The sequence below is a fragment of the Entelurus aequoreus genome, linkage group LG06, assembly GCF_033978785.1.
Source record: "Entelurus aequoreus isolate RoL-2023_Sb linkage group LG06, RoL_Eaeq_v1.1, whole genome shotgun sequence".
Lineage (NCBI taxonomy): Eukaryota > Metazoa > Chordata > Actinopteri > Syngnathiformes > Syngnathidae > Entelurus > Entelurus aequoreus.
The window spans coordinates 31,891,978-31,919,460 of NC_084736.1; the positions used below are offsets into that span (position 1 = coordinate 31,891,978).

General features: G+C 39.3%; 1 protein-coding gene across 4 annotated transcripts in view; it reads right to left on the reverse strand.

Moving 5' to 3' along the window:
- Nucleotides 1-2,636: 2,636 nt before the first annotated feature.
- The window catches only part of usp7 (ubiquitin specific peptidase 7 (herpes virus-associated)), a 63,813-nt gene continuing 38,966 nt past the window's right edge, over nt 2,637-27,483 (reverse strand). For 3 of the 4 annotated variants that reach the window (XM_062050523.1, XM_062050522.1, XM_062050521.1), the window contains exons 16-31: nt 24,731-24,865; nt 24,537-24,638; nt 24,349-24,454; nt 20,775-20,867; nt 20,628-20,695; nt 20,368-20,468; nt 20,139-20,292; nt 16,169-16,236; nt 15,762-15,870; nt 14,115-14,192; nt 13,938-14,038; nt 13,733-13,832; nt 7,645-7,764; nt 7,495-7,566; nt 7,329-7,419; nt 2,637-3,500 (exon numbers count right to left, since the gene is read on the reverse strand). In XM_062050523.1, coding sequence (XP_061906507.1) covers nt 3,394-3,500; nt 7,329-7,419; nt 7,495-7,566; nt 7,645-7,764; nt 13,733-13,832; nt 13,938-14,038; nt 14,115-14,192; nt 15,762-15,870; nt 16,169-16,236; nt 20,139-20,292; nt 20,368-20,468; nt 20,628-20,695; nt 20,775-20,867; nt 24,349-24,454; nt 24,537-24,638; nt 24,731-24,865 — 1,605 coding nt within the window. In that variant the 3' untranslated portion in view covers nt 2,637-3,393. The remainder of the gene's footprint in view (nt 3,501-7,328; nt 7,420-7,494; nt 7,567-7,644; nt 7,765-13,732; nt 13,833-13,937; nt 14,039-14,114; nt 14,193-15,761; nt 15,871-16,168; nt 16,237-20,138; nt 20,293-20,367; nt 20,469-20,627; nt 20,696-20,774; nt 20,868-24,348; nt 24,455-24,536; nt 24,639-24,730; nt 24,866-27,483) is intronic. The other variant, XM_062050520.1, reaches the window with a different exon arrangement.

Below are 27,483 nucleotides of genomic sequence, written 5' to 3' on the forward strand. Positions count from 1 at the left end.
TATGGACAGAATTTCTATGCACAGTCAGGGCGTTGAGGCAGGGACGCCGAAAAGGGGGGGTAAAGGAGACGGATTCTAGGGGCCCATGATGGAGGGGGGCCCAGAGAGGCCCCTAATGATGATGAAATTATAATACAGGGGGCCCTGTAAAGATTCTTTTCATGGGGCCCAAAATCCCTAGCGGCGCCCCTGCGTTGAGGGGATCCGGTTTGGTGGCTGCAGGATTAGGTCTCTGCTTTTTGCAGATGATGTGGTCCTAATGGCTACATCTGGCCAGGATCTTAAGCTATCACTGGATCGGTTCGCAGCCGAGTGTGAAGTGACTGGGGTGAGAATTAGCACCTCCAAGTCTGAGTGAAGTGAAGTGAAGTGAATTACATTTATATAGCGCTTTTTCTCAAGTGACTCAAAGCGCTTTACATTGTGAAACCCAATATCTAAGTTACATTTAAACCAGTGTGGGTGGCACTGGGAGCAGGTGGGCAAAGTGTCTTGCCCAAGGACACAACGGCAGTGACTAGGATGGCGGAAGCGGGGATCTAACCTGGAACCCTCAAGTTGCTGGCACGGCCGCTCTACCAACCGAGCTATACCGTCCCATGAGTCCATGGTTCTCGCCCGGAAAAGGGTGGAGTGCCATCTCCGGGTTGGGGAGGAGACCCTGCCCCAAGTGGAGGAGTTCAAGTACCTCGGAGTCTTGTTCACGAGTGAGGGAAGAGTGGATCGTAAGATCGACAGGCGGATCGGTGCGGTGTCTTCAGTAATGCGGACGCTGTATCGATCCGTTGTGGTGAAGAAAGAGCTGAGCCGGAAGGCAAAGCTCTCGATTTACCGGTCGATCTACATTCCCATCCTCACCTATGGTAATGAGCTTTGGGTTATGAACGAAAAGACAAGATCTCGGGTACAAGCGGCCAAAATGAGTTTCCTCCACTCTCCCTTAGAGATAGGGTGAGAAGCTCTGCCATCCGGGGGGAGCTCAAAGTAAAGCCGCTGCCCCTCCACATCGAGAGGAACCAGATGAGGTGGTTCGGGTATCTGGTCAAGATGCCACCCGAACGCCTCCCTAGGGAGGTGTTTAGGGCATGTCCGACCGGTAGAAGGCCACGGGGAAGACCCAGGACACGTTGGGAAGACTATGTCTCCCGGCTGGCCTGGGAACACCTCGGGATCCCCCGGGAAGAGCTGGACGAAGTGGCTGGGGAGAGTCAAGTCTGGGCTTCCCTGCTTAGGCTGCTGCCCCCGCGACCAGACCTCGGATAAGCGGAAGAAGATGGATGGATGGATGTGTTATGTTGCACCCTACAAAGTGTTTATACTGTAAGTTTTGTGCTTATTACACACCAGCTGTTTGATTGTAACGTGCATCTTAGTTGAAGTTTCCTTTGCCAAATTTGGAGGTGTTAAAATAGCCATTTCAAATCGCTAACAGTAGCCTGTCTAATGCAAATCCAATGTAAATTAGCATCAAGCTAGCGCCTTTTGGAAAGGAGCCTTAGTTTGATTTGTAGTGTTTTCTACCAATCACACTTGCTTTGTTGGTGTTGAAAATGTCAACATTCGATCTGTGCCTATAAAAGTACCAAATTCGGTATACATGCCTTGTGCTGCAGAGAGCGGATAAATTGTGGACAAAAGAGGAAAGTCACCTGGACAGTATGGCACTTTTTTGCATGTTTTCAAAGGGACCGTAGTCAGATAAATGTGGTCTGTAAATGATGCAAGGCAAGAGCGCTAATACCACACCACCCCATTTTTTTGTGTTGGTTAAACATTTTTGAATTTGTGAAACATTTTTGGGTTTTTGAAACCATTTTTTGAGTTGAGAAACATTGTTTGAATTTGTGAAATATTTTGGGGTTTAAGAAACATTGTTTTTGAAACCTTTTGAGTTTGTGATATATTTGAATTTGTGTAAAAAACAAAAAGAAAGTCAAACATTTTTGTGGTGGTGATGCATTTTTGTGTTTGTGCAACTTTTTTTGCAAAAATGTTTTGATTCTTATGTAAAAAAAAATTGTTTGTGCAAAATTTTGTTTTTTTGAAACCTTTTTTGGGTTTGTGAAACAGACAAACACGTCCCTGATCTCCACAGGATCCCAACCTTGTGACATCATTAAAGGTCATCATCAAGCACTTGCTGTGTTTTTGTAGAAAATTTTATTCAACATACATTTTCCAGCAAAAAGGCAATAATATACAGGAAGAGTCGCTGCTACACGGAGGACTTGAAAGTGAAACCATGAAAACAAGATTCTGCAGCTCGTCTCTGCACTTAGAGACAACAAAACCTGATGTGTTTAGTTGGGAAAACAAATCCAGAAATGGAACAAAACGGTACATTAGAACGCCAACAAAAAGCTACACAAAAGAAATATAAACAACCAGCTCCTTCTGTATCGACATTTTACACTTTTTGAAATGTACAATTCGTCATGTGGTCTTGGTGCTGGGAGGAGAAAAGCAAACAATCATTTCATGCTTTTTGACTGCTGCCTACCAAGCACTTACTGCTGCCAGCCACCAGGGGGCGACACTGTGCGGGATGGAGGGAAAAGAGCAAAGGACGATTTTGGGATAAAAAAAAAACCCAAACATTTTCCAATCCTGAGAAATTAAGATGAAATACACACAATTTCTTCCTCATTTTTCCCACGTTTATTTTTTTTTTAAACATATGCAGTGGATTCTTATTACTTTATAACAATACAAGTTCTGCAGAAAGACAAAAAGTTGTTTTTATTAGATTTTTCTTTTTTGGCTCCCAACAAAACTAAGTGAGAAAGACGTGCTTGTGTGGCACTAAAAAGGGAGCAGAGAAAGTAAGCACACTCAGGCTCGGTAAAAAGAGGATGGACGCCAGCACTTCCATTCTTGTTGATGCTGTTACGGACTAACGGTGTGGGGGAGTGGCCTTTGTCCACTCACGGCAGACCTTGGAACTCCAACAAAAGAGGAGAGGAGGATGTATATTTATAGTTCTATACACGGTGCTAGAATATTCACTCTCTGCTTAGTCAAACACTTTTGCCTCGCTCCCTTAGAGAAGCCCTGGGACAAAAAAAAATAAAATAAAAAGGTTGGTCATGTGAAGGTTGGCTAAAAATAATAAAGTTTAATGAAGGAATATTTCAGAAGAAATATTCCATGGGCTGAAGACGCTGCCAGGTGGTGCTTGTTGGGTTCCAGGCGGGGTAGGGACAGACACACACACACACGCACACACACACACACACGCACACACACACACACACACACACACACGCAGGCACACACGCAGGCACACACGCAGGCACACACTCACACACGCGAACACACACGAACACGCACACACACGCTGGGTTACAGTCAGTTACGGTGAGGAGCAGTGAGAGGAGGAGGAGGACGGCTGCTTCAGTTGTGGATCTTGATGGCCTTCTCCAAGTAGGTGTATCGGCCTCTCTTTGGAGCTTTGTTGAAATGATCCAAGCCCAGCCAGGGACGTGGGTGTGACATGTTGCCTGTGGGGGGAGAAGACAGGTGTGAGACAATCACAGAAATAGACATTGGAGCAAAAATGTGTGTGATATCATGTGCAATACAAGCAGTTCTGCAGCAAGTTCACTTGTGTGTGATATCGTGTGCGATACAAGCAGTCCTGCAGAGTGTTTACTTGTCTGTGTGATATGTGCGATACAAGCAGTCCTGCAGCGTGTTTACTTGTGTGATATGTGCGATACAAGCAGTCCTGCAGCGTGTTTACTTGTGTGATATGTGCGATACAAGCAGTCCTACAGCGTGTTTACTTGTGTGTGATATGTGCGATACAAGCAGTACTGCAGCATGTTTACTTGTGTGCGATACAAGCAGTCCTGCAGCGTGTTGACTTGTGATATCATGTGCGATACAAGCAGTTCTGCAGCAAGTTCGCTTGTGTGTGATATCGTGTGCGATACAAGCAGTCCTGCAGTGTTTAGTTGTCTGTGTGATATGTGCAATACAAGCAGTCCTGCAGCGTGTTTACTTGTGTGATATCATGTGTGATACAAGCAGTCCTGCAGCATGTTTACTTGTGTGTGATACCATGCGCGATACAAGCAGTCCTGCAGCATGTATGGGTGCGATATAATGTGCGATACAAGCAGTCCTGTAGTGTTTACTTGTGTGTAATATCATGTGCAATACAAGCCGTCCTGCAGCGTGTTTACTTGTGTTATATAATGTGTGATACAAGCAGTCCTGCAGTGTTTACTTGTGTGTTATGTGCGATACAAGCAGTCATGCAGCATGTTTACTTGTGTGTGATATCATGTGCGATACAAGCAGTCCTGCAGCATGTTTACTTGTTTGCGATATCATGTGCGATACAAGCAGTCCTGCAGCAAGTTGCTGCAGTGTTTAGTTGTCTGTGATATGTGCGATACAAGCAGTACTGCTGTGTGTCTACTTGTGTGTGATATCATGTGCAATACAAGCAGTCATGCAGCGTGTTTACTTGTGTGATATCATGTGCGATACAAGCAGTCCTGCAGCGTGTTTACTTGTGTGATATCATGTGTGATACAAGCAGTCCTGCAGCATGTTTATTTGTGTGTGATATCATGCGCGATACAAGCAGTCCTGCAGCGTGTTTGTGTGCAATACAAGCAGTCCTGCAGAGTGTTTACTTGTGTGTTATGTGCGATACAAGCAGTCCTGCAGCATGTTTACTTGTGTGATATGTGCGATAGAAGCAGTCCTGCAGTGTGTCTACTTGTGTGATATGTGCGATACAAGCAGTCCTGCAGTGTGTCTACTTGTGTGTGATATGTGCGATACAAGCAGTCCTGCAGCATGTTTACTTGTGTGCGATACAAGCAGTCCTGCAGCATGTTTACTTGTGTGTGATATATGTGCGATACAAGCAGCCCTGCAGCATGTTTACTTGTGTGATATAATGTGCGATACAAGCAGTCCTGCAGCATGTTTACTTGTGTGTGATATCATGTGTGATACAATCAGTCCTACAGCATGTTTAATAGTATCAAACTGCGTTTAATAGTGAACACACAGCAGAGTCAGCAAATGTAATATCTTTTTTTAAAGTTGACACCAAGGATCATCAATACTAGACTTGTACATAAATACTAGATGTGAAAGGTTCAAATAATCCAGGCATCAAATTTTATGTTTTTGTTTGAGTGTGCGTTGTTTTGAACTACCCATAATATTTTATTTATCACAATAATCCACCATTACTGTATCAGTTGTGCTTCTTACAAGAATATCTTGGTTTTATTTAAAAAAAGGTCTGGGCGATAAAACGGTATCAACATAATGCGATAGACATGTAATCGGTATCAATAAAAAATAGATTCAATAAATGTTTTCTTCTTGGTGGGAGGAAAGCGGAAGTATGGAAGCAAGGTTGGTTGCATGAACAAAAACACTCGCTCTCTGGTAACTGAGCAACGCAGGAAGTGATCACTGACACGCCAACAGCCAATCAGGTAACAGTATTAACTATCATGTGTGGTTGATTCCTTGCATGGAGTGAGTACTGTATGGGGAGGCATACTGTTCACATTTGAACCGATACGGGGCCAAGTTACTCATTATGGTGGTACATGGTAAACAGAGTTTGACAACCACTGGTCTAGGCTATCTATATGTTGTCTAACTAGGAAGTAGATTTTTCCGCAAAGCTGGATGTGTTATGTTGCACCCTACAAAGTGTTTATACTGTAAGTTTCGTGCTTATTACACACCAGCTGTTTGATTGTAACGTGCATCTTAGTTGAAGTTTGGAAAGGAGCCTTAGTTTAATTTGGAGTGTTTTCTACCAATCACACTTGCTTTGTTGGTGTTGAAAATGTCAACATTCGATATATGCCTATAAAACTACCAAATTCGGTATACCGAATTTTTCAGACTATAAGTCGCTCCGGAGTATAAGTCGCACCGGCCAAAAATGCATAATAAAGGAAAAAAAACATAAGTCGCATTTATCATTACTGGAGTATAAATTGCATTATTTTGGGGAAATGTATTTGATAAAACCCAACACCAAGAATAGACATTTGAAAGGCAATTTAAAATAAATAAAGAATAGTGAACAACAGGCTGGATAATTGTACGTTATATGACGCATAAATAACCAACTGAGAACGTGCCTGGTATGTTAACGTAACATATTATGGTAGGAGTCATTCAAATAACTATAACATATAGAACATGCTATACGTTTACCAAACAATCTGTCTCTCCTAAACGCTAAATCCCATGAAATCTTATTCGTCTAGTCTCTTACGTGAATGAGCTAAATAATATTATTTGATATTTTACGGTAATGTGTTAATAATTTCACACATAATTCGCTCCTGAGTATAAGTCGCACCCCCGGCCAAACTATGAAAAAAACTGCGACTTATAGTCCGAAAAATACGGTACATGCCTTGTGTTGGAGAGAGCGGATACATTGTGGACAAAAGAGGAAAGTCACCTGGACAGTATGGCACTTTTTTGCATGTTTTCAAAGGGACCGTAGTCAGACAAATGTGGTCTGTAAATGATGCAAGGCAAGAGCGCTAATACCACACCACCTTAGCTGCACTCACCCTTTAGACCACAGCTCTAACTTCCTACACTAAACTTACAGAAAATAGTTCTTCTCAGGTTTCATGTTTACATTTTCACACTATTTTCTTACATTTTATGAAGCATTTCTTACATATTCCCTATTTTTAAGAGCTTATTTTTAAGTGCTTAATGTGATTTTACTATTTTGTTGACATTGAATGTTTTCCATGCTTGTGTTGACATTTCCTTTCTGCCTTGATAGCTGAGGGATTATAATCAGAGGAAGGTTACATTTAAAAAAAAAAAAAAAACATTCTGCTCCTTATTTTCAATAGGTTATAAAAATGTCAATAATAATTGAAATCATATTTAAATAACTACTGCATAACAAAATGTCAATTCCATAGTTAACATGGCAAAATAATGTTACACAGCCATTATTTTCTAGCACTAACCCTGCAGAAAATACTTCTCAGGTTTCTCTATGTTTACGTTTTCACACTTTGCACTATTTTCTTACACTTTATGAAACATTTCTTATTTTTACACTTGAATTTTAAGAGCCTATTGTTAAGTGTTCATTGTGATTTGAAATGGAGTGTTTTCCATGCTTGTGTTGGCATTTCCTTTCTTCCTTGACACCTGAGAGATTATAATAACAATAAAATACATTTTTCTCCTGCTTCTTATTTTCCATAGGTCATAAAAAATATCAGTATCGATATCGACTGATATCGGATCTAATTAGACAGAAGAATAAAAGGGTATTGCAGTAAACAAGTGACGAGTACCTGGCTGTGGTTCGAAGTCCTTTAGGTTGACCTCGTACTCGTCTTCAGTGATGTACTGATGCCGACCCATCATCACAATGGCAAACTTGAACTGCAGGATGGAGAAAAGATGAATGAGTGAATGTACCACTTGAATACGGATATATATAACGTGCGAGTGTCACACCTTTTCAAACTCTTTCTCCTGGATATCCAACATAGTCTGGATCCTCCTCATCACCTCCCTAAAAGACTCGCCCTGGAGGGAGGAAGAGGCAGAGAGGTGAGGAAGAAGGAGGGACTGAAGGGATCAGATGAGGAGGGAAGGTGTGCACACCTGTCGGATTTTCAGCAAGAAGGGAATCCCAAAGGTGCCGAAAACTTCCTTGTGGAAATGAGCGACTGGGATGAGAAGTTCACTGTCCTTGTCCAGGTCCACCTGGTCCACGGGAATCTCCTGGAGGAGGAAGGCCAGGTAGAGGACGTCACACTCATGACGACTATTAATAATACATTATTTTAGTAGATAATGTTATTATGGATGTTTGGGAATAGGGCTGCACCATTTTGAGAAAAAAAACAGATTGAGAGTTTTAGCTCCAGAATTGTGACTCGATTTGCCATTTTTATATTTTATACATTTACGCTTAATAGCATCAAACTATGTTTAATAGCGTCCAACTACGTTTAATAGCGTCAAACTACGTTTAATAGCGTCAAACTAAGTTTAATAGCGTCAAACTAAGTTTAATAGTGTCAAACTAAGTTTAATAGTGTCAAACTAAGTTTAATAGTGTCAAACTAAGTTTATTAGTGTCAAACTAAGTTTTCCCCACCTTCTACCATCCTAGTCACGTCCGTTGTGTCCTTGGGCAAGACACTTCACCCTTGCTCCTGATGGCTGCTGGTTAGCGCCTTGCATGGCAGCTCCCGCCATCAGTGTGTGAATGTGTGTGTGAATGGGTGAATGTGGAAATACTGTCAAAGCGCTTTGAGTACCTTGAAGGTAGAAAAGCGCTATACAAGTATAACCCATTTATCATTTATAATAGTGTCCTAGATTTGCGATTTGTATATTTTGAACATAAAAATGCATAAAAGTGCAAAAATAAGGAGTGAATGAAGACATGTTACTTTTCAACATACTCCTGTCTCAAAGTGCCACACATTAGAACAATATGCAGTAATTACCTTTCAAAATATTTGTCTATGTAAACTGACGCCGAGCTTTTGTCGACATCAACGCTCTTAAACTGAAGAAAGAATTGATAAAAACTATACAATGTTTATAATTATAATTCATAATAATAATGCAAGTAACCATTTTAAAGGATATCAAGTTATTTATCATTACTGTAGAAGTGTTTACCATTGTACTGTAATTGGAGGGTAAATAACTTTTAGTTCTCTTAACTTACTAAACAAAAAATAGAGCAAAAAATTTACTTAAAAAAATATTGACCACCTTAAAGTAATTTTTCCCCAGTGGGAAAAACAACATTTTTGTGTTTATTGCCATTTTATTACATTTATTCAACTCTGTATGTAGCGTCTCCAGAGAGACGACAATACTGTAAAACAGTCCCTGGGGGGTGGGCCTTGTGACTTTGTGGAACATGCTTTTTATCCCCGTATCTGAATATGACAAAGCGTATGTAGCACTTGGGAGACGAGGAAAGACCGATGAAAGATCGTATGGATTCTTCATTCATCACTCCAAACAACGTGTGTAAGTTTTACAATACAACTAAAACAATTCTTACTTACTAAATTAGCGTCCCGTGTGGGATGTCTGTACGAGTGTTTTCATGCATATTTTAATATGTTATCCTAATGTAATCAAGCGAGCGTTGTTAGCATTAGCTAATATGCTAACACGTTTACAAGTGTCTGTGCTAGTATTATTAACTTACAATGACATTATTTTTGTGTTGTTTCATTTTCAAAAATTCCTCAGTAAATTCACCAAAACGCTTTGAGTCCGTTTAGCTGATTGGAGAGCTAGCTTGCACAGCTAGTGGGTCCATGACGATGACTTCTGTTTTGTTTGATCAGCCTTTTTACTGCCATCTTACAGACACCGTTTGGAAACAGTTAAGGTATGTAAATAAACATTTACAAAATATTTCTGTGTAAATAACTAATTTCACAACGTATAGATCTGTGGGCTAATATATAGGGAAAAACATTGTTTTCCTAAAATGTATTGGGTGCGGCTTATATACTAGTGCGCTCTATTGTCCGGAAAATACGGTAATACATCTTTGTATCTGTTAAAATAGAGGAGACATGGACATTAGCTTTATTTGTCAACTCACTTACGTAAACACAAGGCACGTAACGTGTATGCAACTGTGCCACAGTCACTAAAAGGATTGGAGAAGTCTCTAGAAACTTGAACAATTCTCAACACAGTACAATGTACAACAAGCAGCAAATGAAAAATAGAGCATAACGATATTAAAAAAATATGTTAATACTAATCTAAAACAGATTTGTTTTTAAATGTATGTATCATATACATAAATATATGATATATATTATAAAATAAATATAATATAAATATAAATCAGCCTTTTTAAAGAAAATGTATGCATCATCGCTGATTATGCAAATGATATGATGACATCATGTTGACTATGCCCCGAGCCACGCCCCCACTGGTATGTTGGCAATCTGGGGGAACCCTGCAATGTGCCACATACGTACTTAGCTAGGAGGAAGAAAAAGGTTCCACCAATCGCAATTATTTACTTCACACTAATCCTGTTAATGATATACATTATCTCAAATAACTAGTATCAGACGTATCAATATTTTTGATTTGAGAATCGACGTTAGAGCATAAAATCAATATTTTGGTATCAATCCATACATCACTAATGTGTATGCCTGACTGCTGTTGATAACAGAGCAGCAAAACAGTTATATTATCCTCTCCATAACTCTTATTAACTTCCTAATTTCAAGTAAATTTCTACTCACTTTCTGCTGTATCGCTCTTCTTAAATTTTATTAAGCACTTATTCTTTCTCTTGTTTCTTGCTATTTTATAGCTATATTGGCTATTCTGCTCCTGCTTGCTCTTACTCCATGTAACATGTTTAGCATCGTCCTACAGTAGGGATAAGTACCGTTCACATTTGAATCGATACAATACTAATTCCCGGTATCATCCACAACGGTACTCAACAGTACCAATTTTGGTACTTTTGGGTGGTAACAAATATCAATCGTTTTTTAATAATTAAATCTTTTTTATTATTGTGATGTTTAATAAGGAGCTGGTAATTTCTGTCTAGTTGGATTTTTAATTCCTTTGTTGGCATTAAACGTTGCAATATTACCTAGAAGCAGTTTGGCCGAGTTTGCTCTCAGTGCTGCTGGAGTGATCGCTTCATGTCGAGAATTTACAACTTGAAAATGCTGTACCCCGTTATTGTGACCAAAATGTTTAATGGCTAAGCTTTTAACGTTTCAAATATTGGTTAGTACGGTACTTAGGCAGTTAAAGATTTGAGCTCGTTTTTCCCATCTTTATCAAAATAAAACTATAAATGTCAACATTGTGTATGTGTTGAAAGATTCTTGTTTATTAAAATATAACTATAAATGTGACCCGTGCTGGCAAAATGAGTCGGAATACGCACAGGCTAATTTTGACCTACAGGCAAATAAGTGAAAAAAATGTATCTTGGTTGAAATTGAGATTTTCACAAAAATGAGTCCATAAAGCCACAATCTAGCGATCCCAATCATCGAAATAGCAAGAAAACATCTTAAATCACCTTTATTTGAAGGTTTTGTATGAGGTATGTCTTCAGAAATTAGTCCTTTGTGTTAAAATTCCTTGAGAAAATCAAGTGTTTTCAACGCTCACTTGCGGCAATAAGGGGGAATCCCCCTAGCCATATTTGGTATCATTGTGACGCCAAGTTTACCTACCCGGTACTTTCTAAAAATGAGCATGGAATTCCCGATGACGCCATTCTGAACCAATAGAATTCGAGTTTTTAAACCTGTCCCGACGTAAACAAATCCGGCTTGTTGCTAAGCGGTCGCTGTGAGGCGTACCCTCATTGGTTGAATCACCCCGCGCGGTGCATTGTGGTATCATGGCAGCGCCCTGATGAAAAACAACACACAGTAATTCAAGCGGAATATTTGGTGAAAAAAGGTGATTTTCGAACATTCAATTATTATTTTTGTGGATAAGTTACTGTTTTACATTCCGTAATGGATTTAGAAGGTGGAGAGGGTACACAGGCGGTTGCAAGTGCGCTAAATTCACTGCAGTCGGCGAATCTTCTTAGTGCTGCTGGTCAGGAATATTACGGACAGCTGAACAGCTGACAAACTGACCAGTGAACAAAAAAACTGTGACATAACAGTGTTGAAATTTTTGTACATAACCGTTTTCAATAGAGTTGAATATATATTTTTCCTTTAGACATGGGATTTGACTTTAATTGTACCAATTTTGGTGTTGCTACAAGGACTTTTAAGGTATGGTTGCTATGGAGTTTTGTTTTGGAACATTCTGTTCTGGAACAGTAAACTTTAAGCTGTTTTTTCTCAAAACTGACCCTCAAACTTGGTCGACTTCAATCGGATGTAACTCGGTCATTTTCTGTCCGATTCCAACAAACCATATATCATTTTGAAGGTCTTTAGATGGAGAATGTGTAAATAACAATAACTCAGTTTTAAAAATTTCCTCATTGTGACTCATTTTGCCAGCACAGGTCACAAATGTCAACAATGTGTATGTTTTGAAAGATTAATTTATGATTGTTTATCAAAATATAATTATAGATGTCAACATTGTGTATGTGCTATCAAAATATAATTATAGATGTCAACATTGTGTATGTGCTGAAAGATTAATTTATGATTGTTTATCAAAATATAACTATAGATGTCAACATTGTGTAGGTGCTGAAAGATTCATTTATGATTGTTGCCGTTGGTAAAAACTGAACTCTTAGGTTTTGCTCGCATTTGATTTATCTTATTTAGACTTGTCGAGTTGGTGCTTTTCGTAACACTCGTGGCAAAAATGTGTTTTAAGAAATACAAATATATCAAGATGCTTCTTAAATGTGAAATAATAAACGTTAAAAGTATATTAAACAAACTTTTAACAAAGTGATCACTGTAAACTCATGCATTCTTCCACTCTGCTCCCTTGGACTGGAGTGTGAATTGCTTATCTTGTTGTTTTGTAAAATCTTGCCCTTTTCCGCCCTTTTTGATTACCTCTCGAGGAACTCTGAAGAAACGTTTATCGTAATTGATTACGGAGACGTGCTTTATTTTAGTGCTTCATCTAAATGCCTCCAGTCCTTGGACACTGTTTTTCATTCAGCACTAAGATTTGTTACTGGCTGTTGTAGTCTCACCCACCATTGTCAACTGTATATGAAGTCAGACTTATCTTCATTGAGTGCACGCAGATACACACATTGGCTGACTATCATTTATAAGGCTCTTTTAGGTTTAATACCTCCATACTTGTGTACTCTGTTACAAAGAAAAAGCAGCTCTTATGCGTTACGTTCTAACAATTTGTATGTTTTAACTGTTCCTCATGTACGGACTGAATTTGGCAAAAGAGCTTTTGGCATTGCTGCCCCTATGGCATGGAATGCATTGCAGACGAAACTGAAACTTACAGAACTACTTCCATTTGGAGCCTTCCGTTCTGTCCTGAGGGACAAACAGCGAGAGACGTTTGCACAGTACATGTGTTTTTAAAGATGTAAATCTCTGTTTTACAGTTCTCTTATGTATTTTAAAATGTATGTCTTAATGTATTATTTTTGAAACTGCTCTGTGACATGTGCTGTTGACCTCTTGGCCAGGTCACCCTTGTGAAAGAGATCTTGATCTCAATGGGTTTTCTTATCTGGTTAAATAAAGGTTCTATATCCTTTTCGCTATTTGAACGATTCGTACAGATGAAAACAAAAAAGCATAGGGCATTTTTTCTTTGAAAATGGCTAACTGGCGCCTAGTACCCATTGAGAACAGAGATAGCTTAACCACCACAAGTATTTAATGAGCGGAACGTGACATCAGTAACATCAAAGCAATATAAGTTTGGATTGGGGTATGTTGTAACAGTTAGTTTCCCTTTAAGAACTGTATTTTATTTACCGAAATGGAGGATAATCGACTTAGAAGTGGCTCCACACTGTGTATGGAGAGACAGTTAGCTGCTTAGCCATCTCTGTGGCAGCTAACTCGGTTAGCAAAGTGAGCATCGAAAATAAAAATATAAATGTGCACGATTCTGAGAGAATCAAAATGCATTGATCGATGCAACAATCACAAAAAAGCCTGTCAAATCCTGAAGGGACTGATATTTGTGAGCCTGCCAATGTGGGCATTTTTTTTTAAAGACATTTGCCATCCACACTTACCTCTATTCTGAAGGTGCGACTGGCAGCCGGAGATAAACATTCTAGAAGCTCGTCCTCCTGGTGAACCCCGATGATTTTATAGCTCACTATCTCTAGCAGCCTGGGAGGGAGGAAGAAAGTTTTATTTACTTTCTTGGCTTCACACGCAGCATGTCAGCCCGCCACACAGGACACAAACAAGGCAAAAGACGGGCAGGATGGATACCTGAGCTTCTCAGAGCCTTTCTCAGAGAGCTCCACGGCCTTTTTACATTCGTCCAACAGGTCCCGAACACAGCCGTGCTTGTCAGGGTAGAGGGTGATCTCCTGCGGACGGCACGACATCACTGGTCACACCTCAGCTCATGTCAGAGTAGCAACGTGTGAGCTCCAGGATGTTTACCTCCTCTCTGAACTGGCTGTTGAGCCATATGGATTTAAAACTCCTCCTGTTCTCAAAGTCGGTGATCTTCATTTTCAACTGTGCGCAGGGAAAACAACACGATGAATAGTTTCACCTCTGCTGGTCTGGTTTGGGATGAAAATGTACTGCCACTCGCTTCAAAAACATGTCAGCAGAAGGTTCTCCACTTCTTTTATCTGGCAAACATCTCCCAGCAACGAGGGAGTGACGTGCAGTGAATGTCATTTTACAATCTGCTTTTCATGTGCTTTATATCCCCTTCCGATATAAACATGCAACCTGTATCGGAATTAGGGCTGGGCGAAAACACGATATCAATATATATCGCGATAAGACATGTAAACTACGTCAATAAAAAATGTGTTCAATAAAACGTAAGATTTTTTTTTCTTTGTGGGAAGAAAGCGCAAGTATGGTAGCAAAGGCACTCGCTCTCTGGTAACCGAGCAACGCAGGAAGTGATCACTGACACGCTAACAGCCAATCAGGTGACAGTATAAACTATCTAGTCTCTGCAAGGAGTGAGAAGAGAAAGTCAAACTGAAGAAAGTGTAGATAAGAGGAATAGTCACCTAGACAGTTTTGGGGAATTTTTTCTAAGGGACCGTAGTCAGACCAATGTGGTCTGTAAATGATGCAAGGCAAGACCGCTAATACCACAACACCTTTGCTGCGCTCACCTTTTAGAGCACAGCTGTAACTTCCTGCCACTAAACCTGCAAAAAATAGTTCTCAGGTTTCTACATGTTTATATTTTCACACTATTTACTTTACACTTTATGAAGCATTTCTTACATATTCTTTATTTTAAGAGCTTATTGTTAAGTGTTCAATATGCTTTTACCATTTTGTTGAGATTGTTAGTGTTTTCCGTGCTTGTGTTGACATTTCCTTTCTGCCTTGATAGCTGAGGGATTATAATCAGAGGAAGGTTACATTTTAAATAAAATCTTTTTTTCCTGCTCCTTATTTTCCATAGGTCATAAACAATGTCAATAATTATTGACATAATCATAATATTAAAATAATTACTATAACAAAAAATCCTTTCCATAGTTGAATAAGAATAACAGGGCAAATTAATGTTATACAGACGTTATTTCCTAGCACTAAACCTGCAGAAAATAGTTCCTCAGGTTTAATCACAGGAAGGTTGCATTTTAAATAAATATATTTACATTTCATATTTTTCTCCTGATACAGGATAATAAACAAGTCGAGGTCCCCACTGCGTCTCTCTTAGAAAAAGTTGAAGACCCCTGCTCTTATCAGAAATGAACAAAGACAATTTTCCTCCATCTTTTTGTACTTTTTTGCCAGTATGGATGTCACATAGGTCTAAGATTTGATTTATTATAGTCTTAAATCTGCACAAAAATAAGTATGTATGATTTATGCTGATATAGCATCTGATTGATATCAGTACTGGCCAACAAGGCTGCACTACAAATATCGTATCGAAACCCTGAACAGTAAGAACATGTGGGGTTATGAAATTTTAAAAAGTGAGCTTTCATTTATGACACAGGACTAGAAAAAAATGACAGGCAATGTTGAGAACTTTAGTTTCAGTTTCTAATCTGATATGGAAGCAGCTGTCACAATTTGACAAGATGAGCTTCTCACCTGCTGATAGTAGAGTTTCTTGGGCTGCCGGGGCTTGAAGAATTGCAGCAGGTCCCGCAGTGTTCCTTCATAGTTGTGTCTGAGAGGGTTCCCTGGACCGTCCCTGTACCTGGCCACCACACCACCAGGCAGGGGGGGAGAGGATGCAGAAAAAAGGGGAGGAGGAGGAGAGAGTGCCAAGTGGAGAAAGGATGAGGCAAGAATGAAGCGCAGGAATGCAGAAGAAGAAGAAAGAGGCGGGAGGAAGATGGGAGACAACAAAATAAGGTGGAGGGGGACAGGTTATGCAACAATTCTACTATATGGAGTCAGAGTCAACCGTGATAATGAGCGCACATGCAGGCCACTATTGGCTGAGTGTGTGTGTGTGTGTGTGAGTGTGTGTGTGTATGAGACAAGCCTCCTACCCCTGTGACTTAAAGAACTGCAGCAGCATGGGATCCGTGTTGAGTCTCTGCGCTACTGTCTTAGCCACCTGCCAAGACAACATGTGGATCATTCAAAGCAGTCTCCTGGGCCAACTAATCCCACAGCACCAAACAAATGTTGCAGGAATGGCAGCAGGTGGATGTACCTGCTGCCATCTAATGTAAGAAACCTGTACAGGGTTTCTGCAGGTATCAGCGATTATAATTGAATGCAATGTAAAACGCCCATGTCCTACAGCAGGTCATTTTTATGTATACACAAACTTGTACGCCATCCATCCATCCATCCATTTTCTACCACTTGTCCCTTTTTTTGGGGGCATTTCACCAAAATAGTCTTGAATAGTTGAAATTAACTGTGGCCAAATTAAGCACTCATATAATCATAATATAGAATAATGCATCAAACATTTTTCTTTACTGTAGTATTTTTTACAGTTGTAATTGGAAGGACATCTCTGTTAGCAAAAACTAACACTTCAATAAATATTGAACATCTTAATGTGCAGTTTTCCCCCCAGTTGGAAAAACTGGGTCAGCTGGTTTGTTTTGTTGTCTTTTCTGTTGCCAATGACATCTCTGCACACTTGCTGTTTGCTCGTGCTGATGGGCTCATGTTGCTTATTCAGTGTGAAGATGAAATATTCCCACACGTGGACCTTCGGCTTTATAATCTTTGCCCTCCTAACTTTTGTTACTTAGCAGTGCTTCTCATGAACGATAGACAAGCAAACATTCACACACTTCTACCAATTTAGTGTCGTCAATATTCCCATTCTAAATCGATTAGTCCAAATTTTTTGGGAAAATACCTTTTTAAAAAGGACAATCTCCATGTTTACTTGCGGTACGTCAGCAACCAAAAGGAGGTTTTGTAACCCGTTTTAAAAAGGAATCTGTTTGAATCGAATAATCATTCCAAAATTCGGATGGATTTGGGGGAAGCCCAAAGAGTCCCACCTCTAAAATTTTGCCTCTGCATCATGACAGTTGATTTTATTTAGTGCTGCCAAACGGTAAATGTTTTCATCAATTAATTATGGGGGGACAAGGGGTAGAAAATGGATGAATGATTACAGTAAATTTCTTGCTTACATAATAAAAAAAAATGTATTGTCAATGTTACACTTTTTTAATGTTTTACTTGAATTTATTTGCTGAAACAGTCTGGGTGCATTTTGAAGCGAAAGTTGCCAGCAAGCACATTGATTGTTAGGGATGGGTACCAAATTCTTTTTTGCACTGACTGAATCGCGCTGGTCCTACGAGGCACCGATTCACGGAAAATCCAACGGTGCCATGTTACGATACCTGGGTTGCTGATTCTGAGCGATCACTTTAGCAGCACTGAGAGCGGACTCAGCCAAACTACCTCGGGGTAATGTTGCAATTTTCAATGCCTACAAAGTTATTGACTCAAAAAACGCTCCAATGTCATTACTGACGTAAGGCTCCCCTTTTCCAAAATTGCACTCGCTGGAAGCTAATAAACATTAGCATTGTTAATGACATGCTACTGATTAGCATTAGCAATTTTAAATTGCAATTCCAGGACCTCGAAATTTGTCAATGAAAAGTACGACTAAGATCAGGGATGTGAACACTTTGAGAAAAAGAAAAAAAATGAACATTTATATTATCTATAATTACATTTCCAGCAATTTACAGTGTATTACTACATTGTATTTCACCTTTCAACCTCTTTTTAAAACTTAATGTCCCATGTAATGATTAATTTATTTGTAGGAATTTTACTAGCAGTGACATCATTGAAAACGTCATTCTATTTCATGCATGCAAATAACTCCATAAACATACCCGAAGTTATATTATGAATCTTGCAGAGCTTCATGTTTTTTCTTTTTGTTGAAAACAAAAATCAGTTCACCAACTATTATTAAATTATCATAGTATTCTGTACATAATTACTAAACTTCACAATGACGTAAAGGTCTTCTCAGTTATTGATCTATAGATTCTGTACTGTAGGTTGTTGGCACTAGCGTTCTAACAGCCATCTATTAAATGCTACGTGTGAAACAAGCTTTATATAGACAGAGATTTATGCGTTTTGGTGCTTGCAAAATGCACGTCAAAACAGCTGGTGTGTAATAAATACAATACTTACAGCATTAACACTTTTTATGGTGCAACAAAAACCAAAAACAACCACACTATAAACCATACACTATTGCCATTTAACATCTTGGACTTGCAACTGTAATAGCAAATGAATGTCATACTTGCAATTGAGAAAGATGTATCAACTGGACGGCATATCATAATCATCTCATTCTTAAATGTTGCAATAGATTACACAACAATTTATTTATTAACACACACACACACAAACATACCCAAAATTGGTACCGGATCAGTTCAATAGTGAACAGTACCCATCCCTACGGAACATAGTCACCCACTAGGGATGTACAGTACAGGCCAAAAGTTTGGACAAACCTTCTCATTCAATGTGTTTTCTTTAATTTCGTGACTATTTACATAGTAGATTGTCACTGAAGGCATCAAAACTGTGAATCAACACATGTGGAGTTATGTACTTAACAAAGAAAGGTGAAATAACTGAAAACATGTTTTATATTCTAGTTTCTTCAAAATAGCCACCCTTTGCTCTGATTACTGCTTTGCACACTCTCGGCATTCTCTCGATGAGCTTCAATAGGTAGTCAGTCACCTGAAATGGTTTTCACTTCACAGGTGTCATAGTGTTGATGCTTTCAGTGACAATCTACAATGTAAATAGTCATGAAAATAAAGAAAATGCATTGAAATGAGAAGGTGTGTCCAAACTTTTGGCCTGTACTGTATATGGCTAAGATTTAATCGATACGATACCCTTATCGATATCGGTATTTATCAGTACTCTTATTGAGACAATATGTAATTTGTGGAAATAAAGATGTGATTAGCACAAGAGGTTGACCACCTCCAGCATGATGCACTGTAACATCCCAGAGAAGGATAGTCTTTTATCAACACCTGTTGTTTAGGTCTTAAATAATTTAACTATGTGTGTAAGGTGATAGATCATCTTCTTGTAAAGACCACTCAGATCCATCGCTGTTTCTATTCATTACAATTACACTCAGCTGGAAATTATATATGGCATGCACGGGCAGAGAACATACCTATTACATATCAAATATACCATAAAATGCAATACAATCAATTAGCATGTCATATAGGTGTGGAAGCCGTATTACAGCTGTGTGTGTGTGTGTATATTATATGAAGAATAATGCTCGATCGTCCAGTTTGTAGTCAAGACACAGAAGGAACTGAAACACATTTAATGGAGTGACGTCAGACGGCAACCAGAGACCCGTCAGTGACAGCCATGGATTTTTGTATTACCTCAGTTTTTCACTTTGAGTGGATTCATATTGGCCTGTGGATTAATGGATCGCTAGGACGGTTAATAAAACGCTGTCGTGATTCGTCGTGAGTAAAGTGCGTTCACTTCAAACTGACAGCGTGCGTGACTGACTAGGAAATATTGCTGCGTTACTAACTTGTGTGTGGTGTTCCTTCCTTATTTGTTAGTATTCACAGATGGTTTTAATGTGTAGCAACGGTAGCGGAACTGAATGTGACAGCGTGTCATAATTACGTCGGTCAGCTGGATAAAAAAAATACCGATAGCAGTATCGTTAGTCCAGAATCTTCACGGTCCTGTACTCGGTATACATTCCTAATCCCCAAACATCTTTGCACCGACGTATGCGTTGACCTGATTACTCAGCCTGTAGCAAACACGCTGCCTTTTGGGTAACCATCTGCAGCTAAATTCAGGAGCGTGAGTCATCAGAATCAATTGTAAGATTAATCTGCATTTATACATGATTAATCGCATGCATGACCTTGTTTACCTCGGCAGCCCTAGTTTAATACATCCAAAATGTGCACCACACACAAAAAGCAGCCATACCTGAAAATAGTTCATGCGGTTAGAGAGCGTGACCACAAAGCCTGGGTCGTTGTGGATGGTCTTGTCACAGAAGATGACATCCACTCTGTAATAGAGATCCCGGAAATATTCCTTGGCCGTCGGCAGCTCACTGCTGTCGTTTTCTGGATCGTCCCTGCAGGATACGAGGACAGCGCGGCTCAGCCGAGACAACAAAACGTGTGCGTTTGGAAAACCCAATGTTGCTTACTTCTGGAAGACAATGATGTCCCCGTCCATGAGCTCATCCAGGGCCTTGTCGAGAGAGACGTCATAGTCCTGTATGCGCTCTGTTAGGTTGGGCTTTACTTCCTGTAACGCACACATGGGAAACGTTGGGCTTTGGAACTACAAAGTCAAGCTACTTTTGTGCTGTAAAGTGAGGAAACGCTACAAATTTGCAATGAAACTTGTGGAGTGCTCAAAAAGGAAAGAGCGCAATGGGCCAAGAAGACGACAGAAATAGATCACCTCATAGAGGATAAGGCTAGTTTCCTGCTGAAACCCTGCTCGCTCACACATGACTGGCAGCAGGTCTCCTGGTAACAAGAAGAAGATAAGAATATTTCCCCCATCTCTTATTGTCTACATTTTCACATGGATGTCGCTGATACTTACTTATTTTGCAGGATATAGGCGTGTAGATATGTCCACAATAATTTAAGCTTCTTGTTTTAGGGTCATACATCTTCAAGAATAACATGACATCATCTGAAAAGGACAGATTCCACAATATAAGTTGAGGTATTCCGATCTGATATTGATTCAAGCAAAATATCAGCAAAAAACAAGTATCGAGTGATACCCATAGAGGAAAAAAAAGGGGAAAGAAAAAAACATTTTTGGAAAATCGGCTTGGAATGCCACCAGGCAAGCACTGAATGAACATATTGAAAATCAAGACTACATTTACTACAATTGGGTGCATTTTTACACTATATTTGACCTTTAGATTTATTCGTATCTACAGGCTTCGTACACCTTTTCTATGGCCAAATTCAAGCACTTTTTAAAGACTTTCAAGATAAATTTTCCAGTTTTTCCAGTACCCTTCAAAAGGCGAAAACAGTGTGAATCAATCCATAGCCTTGTTGTTTGAGGTCACCAAATACTGTCTGTAAGAAAAATACGGAAAGTCTGCTAAAACCTAAGTCTAACATTGAACCAGCAGTTATTAACTGAATGGGGCATAGAAAAAGAAGCAGTGTTTCTGTAGACTATTCAATGTCAGTGTGTGCAAACGTGTCTCCATTTGTGTTTTTCAAATTTCTTGTTCTTTTTCTAACTTACAGCACTCAACGACATCGAACAGCACGGATTGATTCACACCGTATTTGTGCTTGTAAACTGCATAGAGTGATATAAATACACGCACCCTCAAAATGTCAATTTCAGTCATTTATTAACAAAACTGTTCCACATTAATATAAGGATAATAAATTAAGGGAAAATATTTTGTTTGTTTCACAACACTACAGTCACCTTTCATTAAGCATATCTAGCTTTATAACTGTGGCCTTGATAACAAATTAACAAAGACAACAGTTAACTTTTTTTGCTTTCACCGAGTAGCCAGACAAGTAGACAACGAAAATAATAGAGCAAGAAATGCATACAACCATGTTGTGTAAAAACTACAAAATCATTCATTTTAATTTAGCTCTAAGTTGTGAAAAAGGTTACAAATTATACATTACATGACCTTCTCAATACAAACAAGTCCAATAATGTAACCATTTTAATGCGATTAACCAAAAGGACAAAATGTAACTTGTTTGCTTTAACTGAGGTAGTCAGACAAGTTAAGTAGACAACCAAAATAATAGAGCAAAAAATACATCGAACAATGTTGTATAAAAACTCAAAATCATTTACATTAACTCAGCTCTATGTTGTGCAAAAGGTTACAAATTACATATGACCTTCACATGCAAACAAGTCCAAAAAGTGCTAATTAATTTCCTTTTTGCATACTTTGCAGCAGGCTACACGTGGATTTGTTTCACATTTTATCCAAAGTTTGTATTTCTCATTTTCCATTCAATGTTCATTAAAACGTCAACCTCCCGGCATGATGGGCCGATGCACCACTGTCCTCTTGGGGGCGCATGACAACAACCTAATGTGAGGGCTCCATTTTATAATTAGCCTATTGAGTCAGACCGTCGAGAAATATGATGAACATTTTCAAGCACTTCACCCAAAATTCAAGCATTTTTCAAACCTTGAAAACACAACATTAAAGTCCAAGCATTTTCAAGGTTTTTAAGGACTCGTACGAACCCTGTATCTACCAACCTCTTATGGCTGTCTTTTTGACACGTCCATGTCCCGTGTAACATACCACATAGTTGTTTAAGTAAATCATTTACTAACATTATTATTGTAAATGTAGTGTACAATTCTATAACATGCATGCAACGTTTCCTATTTGGCAACTCTATTCTGTAGCCACGCCCCCTCGAGTAATGTACTTCCTGTGTTGTGACTTCTGTCGACACGTCAAAAATACACCTTCTCCCCAGTTACTAATGAATGATCTACAACTACAACTAGCTGGGGACCAACAGTGTTGGGATTGTAATCGTCCAATTAGGATTAGCAGCAAAGAAGATAGCCGTCAGCGTTGAGGCTCGGAGAGAGAACGCAGGCGTCAACAAGTAAGCTAGCTAGATGATGCTAAGTAGCGAGCCTGTTTCGGCGCCCCTGATCATCTCCCCATGCGGCGTTTAGGCAAGAGGAACAGCAAGTACCTGCGGTTGAACACATTTTGTTTGGATCCCATTTTTTTCCCTATATTTCAATTTTAAAAAAAACCGCCAAAGTGATATTTTGACGCGAAAATGAATGTTTAAAAACATGGATTTCTGCTGACATTTTGCATGCCTGAAAATCAGTGTTATAAGCTCCGATACAAGCAGTTAACTTCTAAATGTCCTCCAATAAGCATTTCTATTTTACTGAAGTCCTTTACAATAAAGGTAAACATGCTAAGCTATAGGCTACTAGGAGTTAGCAGCTACACAACAGCTAAGCACGCAAGAGCACACAAGCATACATAATAATTGAACAATAAAAGAGGACATTTGTCAATAGAGATATGTCCGATAATATCGGACTGCCGATATCAGCCGATGAATGCTTTAAAATGTAAAATCGGAAATTATCGGTATCGGTTTCAAAAAGTAAAATGTATGACTTTTTAAAACGCCGCTGTACAGAGTGGTACACGGACGTAGGGATAAGTACAGAGCGCCAATAAACCTTAAAGGCACTGCCTTTGCGTGCCGGCCCAATCACATAGTACCTACGGCTTTTCACACACACACACACAAGTGAATGCAAGGCATACTTGGTCAACTGCCATACAGGTCACACTGAGGGTGACCGTATAAACAACTTTAACACTGTTACAAATATGCGCCACACTGTGAACCCACACCACACATTTCGGGAGAACATCCGCACCGTAACACAACATAAACAGAACAAATACCCAGAACCCCTTGCAGAACTAACTCATCCGGGACGCTACAATATACACTCCCCGCTACCCCCATCATTCAACTTACCTTAAGGAATTATTGTGACCAATAAGTGTCACCAAAACAAATTACCACTCCAATTTAAAGACAGCATAAGTATTTCATAATAATATTAATGATAATTTCCGCATTGTGGGATAAATAAAGTTTATCGATAAGATGGTGTTTTTCAGACGCACCATTGTTTTGAATAATTTTACTTTCTCAAATTCCACACTACAAAATAAAAGTACAGTCAAACCTGTCTAGACAGGTGCCACTATACACAGGCTGGCTGCGATTTTCACTTTCCGTACTCGTTGACCTTTAAACAATTACGTACGTGTGCCCGGAATTGTACTAAACCGTTTCTAAAATACAGTTTTGCAAGCTATCTAAGCTAGAACAGAGCTTTTGAATTTGAGCCTCCTCATTGTTGCTCACGTGAATGAGATGCTGTTTTCCATTGATACCAGAGTTTTGGGGATTAGTCAACTCTGCAAAGCGGCATGGGTGCATGGTCTGGCTGCTCGTGACCCCCCGATTGGGATCCCCCTTGCATTTTTAGTGCCTCAATAAATTGCATGAAGGCTGTCAAATTATCTGGAAGTCCTGTCGCAAAACTCCTTCCAGACGAGCCACAATGGTCTCCAAGTTGTGGTACTTACGGTCTTTGTCAAACTTGGGTAACGTGGCCCCACTGGCTGCCAGCTCGGGATCCACAGTCTCCAAAAATATTGTCCATGGGTTCTCATTGTCACTCAAACCAATCATCTGAAAGAGAATATATAAATAAAGAGGGGACAAAGACAGTCAAAGACACGCACAAAATCCCCAATTAGACATAATCACTCACCGACTTGCTGCAGTCAGCCTCGTAGTCGAGCATAGCGGGTCGCTTAGTTCCGTTGCTACGGGCTTGCATGGGCCACAGCCTCATCTGCTCCTGTGGGAAACCCTGTAAACACATCATAGCTCACTTTCATCTTCCCCTCACCTTCAAAGTGTACATTTGTAAGAACCAGTAACAGGCAGAAAAGTCTTCCTCACCATGGTCTGTGAGAGGTTCTGGACAAACTCTTGCAGCGTAGAGCTCTTCAGGACTTTGAAGACCGTGTACTTCACTTTCTCCTCGTCATACATGTCATTCCCCTGATGCCCGCAGAACTGATCCTCTGTCACCATCTGTGCACAGGAGGAAGAAGTCCTTGTCATACAAACAAAACGTGTTCCATACCGAGGCAACGTTCAGGTTTTAATCATGGGAGAATACCAAACACATGACCGGAGGCTATGGTTGTGTGGTGCACTGGTACTAATACATTAAAAAGCTAGTATACTGCCTTGGAAAAATACTGGTACTTTTTTTTTTACAGGGATGATAGATAGCGCGCCAGTCCACCCACCCACACACACACACACACACACACACACACACACACACACACACACACACACACACACACACACACACACACACACACACACACACACACACACACACACACACACACACACACACACACACACACACACACACACACACACACACACACACACACACACACACACACACACACACACACACACACACACACACACACACACACACACACACACACACACACACACACACACACACACACACACACACACACACACACACACACACACACACACACACACACACACACACACACACACACACACACACACACACACACACACACACAAGCAGAAACGGCTTGAAGACGGAAGAGGGAGAATTGGCTTGAAAAATAACGATAAAGGTGGCGCTATATAACACTGAAGCGTTTCTCTGCAGGCGGTGTTTTAAAACATAGTTAGCTAGGTAGCAGCTAACATCCGTGCACAGTGTTTTAGCTACTTGTAAATCACTAATCCTCACCTCCATAGTGACAAATAAATTAAGTTTCTTACAAGTATCATCCCTGCAGGACTAGGACAAGCTAAACATGCTTCACTACACACCGTAGGAGGATACAATAGCTCACCGCTAACCGCAAGATAGCGCTCCTGAATGTAAACAAATGGGTGGATCTATACAAACATCGACTGCAACAATACAAGAGTCATATATAGTCGATACTACAATGATTACATTGATATTTTTTATTATCACTAAATCTTTTGTCACGTTTTTGTTGTTTGTAAAGTCAGGAAATAAGTTTCTGGACACCAGAAATGTATGATCCTGTAATTACTTGGTATCGGATTGATACCAAAAATGTGTAGCATCAGCCAAAACTAATGTAAAGTATGAAACAGACGAATAAGTGATTATTATATTTGAACAGAAGTGTAGACAAAACATGTTAAAACAGAAAGTAAGCAGATATTAACAGTAAATGAACAAGTAGAATAATAATGTTGACAAAATAATAGAATGAGAAATGACACAATATGTTACTGCATGTGTCAGCAGACTAATTAGGAGACTTTGTTTGCTTACTTACAATTAAATAAGTTGTCAAGTATGTTCACTATCTATTTTAATGCACAAATTATTTTTCGATTGCAATAAGAAACATGTTTAATGTATCATTAGATTTTCTGCAAAAAATAAGCCAATAATGAAATTTGTTGGCGTCCCTTTTATTTTGAAAAGTATCAAAATTAATTTTGGTACTGGTGTTCCATCAGTGCTACTGAGCATGTGCACGAACATTTGCCTCGACCAAAACACCCACAGAAAGCAACTGCATCCTGGGCCTCGTGTAGAAAATAAGTAACGATTTGAAGTGTTTTTTTCGTTGCATCTTCTGACTAGGAAGCGCGTCGTCAATTTCAGCGTGAGGAAGTTCACACTGACGCAAACAATGGTGTCTTACATTTTCGGTTTAATCACAGTTTGAACAGGAATATTAACTTCCATGAAAACAAAGGTTGAGTTTGCACGTTTGCAAAGTAAAAGTCGACATCAAACCTGACGTGGTAGCTACTTCAATAGAGCCCACTATGGAGTTACGTTATTGGTAGACTTGGGCCGATACATTTTGCGTCACAATATATTAACCTACAAATTATTACCGATAAACTATACTATTGCCATTTCTTTTTTAACCACTAGTGTAATGACAATACATAATATTGATAGAAGTCCCTTTCAAATGCAATTAACTTGTATTTCTCAAATATTTAAATGTTTTTATTGAAATGTAAACTTTTAAATACAAAGTTAAATAAAACAAACAAATAATACAAATAAGAAACATTTTGCACTTGAATAAAAATCACAACCAAAAGCAATAAAATAGGGAGAAGATGGGGGATCCTTTGATGTAAACAACCAAAACAAACAAAATGGCTAAAGAAAGTAATGTTATTAGGTATTGTTGAATGTGCTCAAAAAGTAATTATACACACTAAAATATTTTAACCAGGTTGTTTTGTTTTTTTTATAACTAAAATGAATAGACAATATACTTTCTTGGCGGAGGACACAACGAATACCGTTCTGGCTTCATAAGAGCCATATTTGTGAGTGTTTTAAATATCTTCTATTGAAAAATGTGAAAGGTGATCAGTTGTTTCACTTGCGGTTTATGTGACGTCATGAGAGTTCACTTCCCGTTGAATGGAGTCTGTGTCGTCTGTTTCAACTTGTCTAGTTTATGCACAAACATCACATCCCTTATGTTTGATGAGAATACTGTATCTGGCTTGTTCAAACACTAATGGGTTTGTCCACGTTCAGACTGAGGAATTACGTTTTGTCTGTTGTTTACGTGTTAGCATTTAAGCTAGCGCCAGTCTGTCAGTTCGTCCGTATAAGTGCAGTT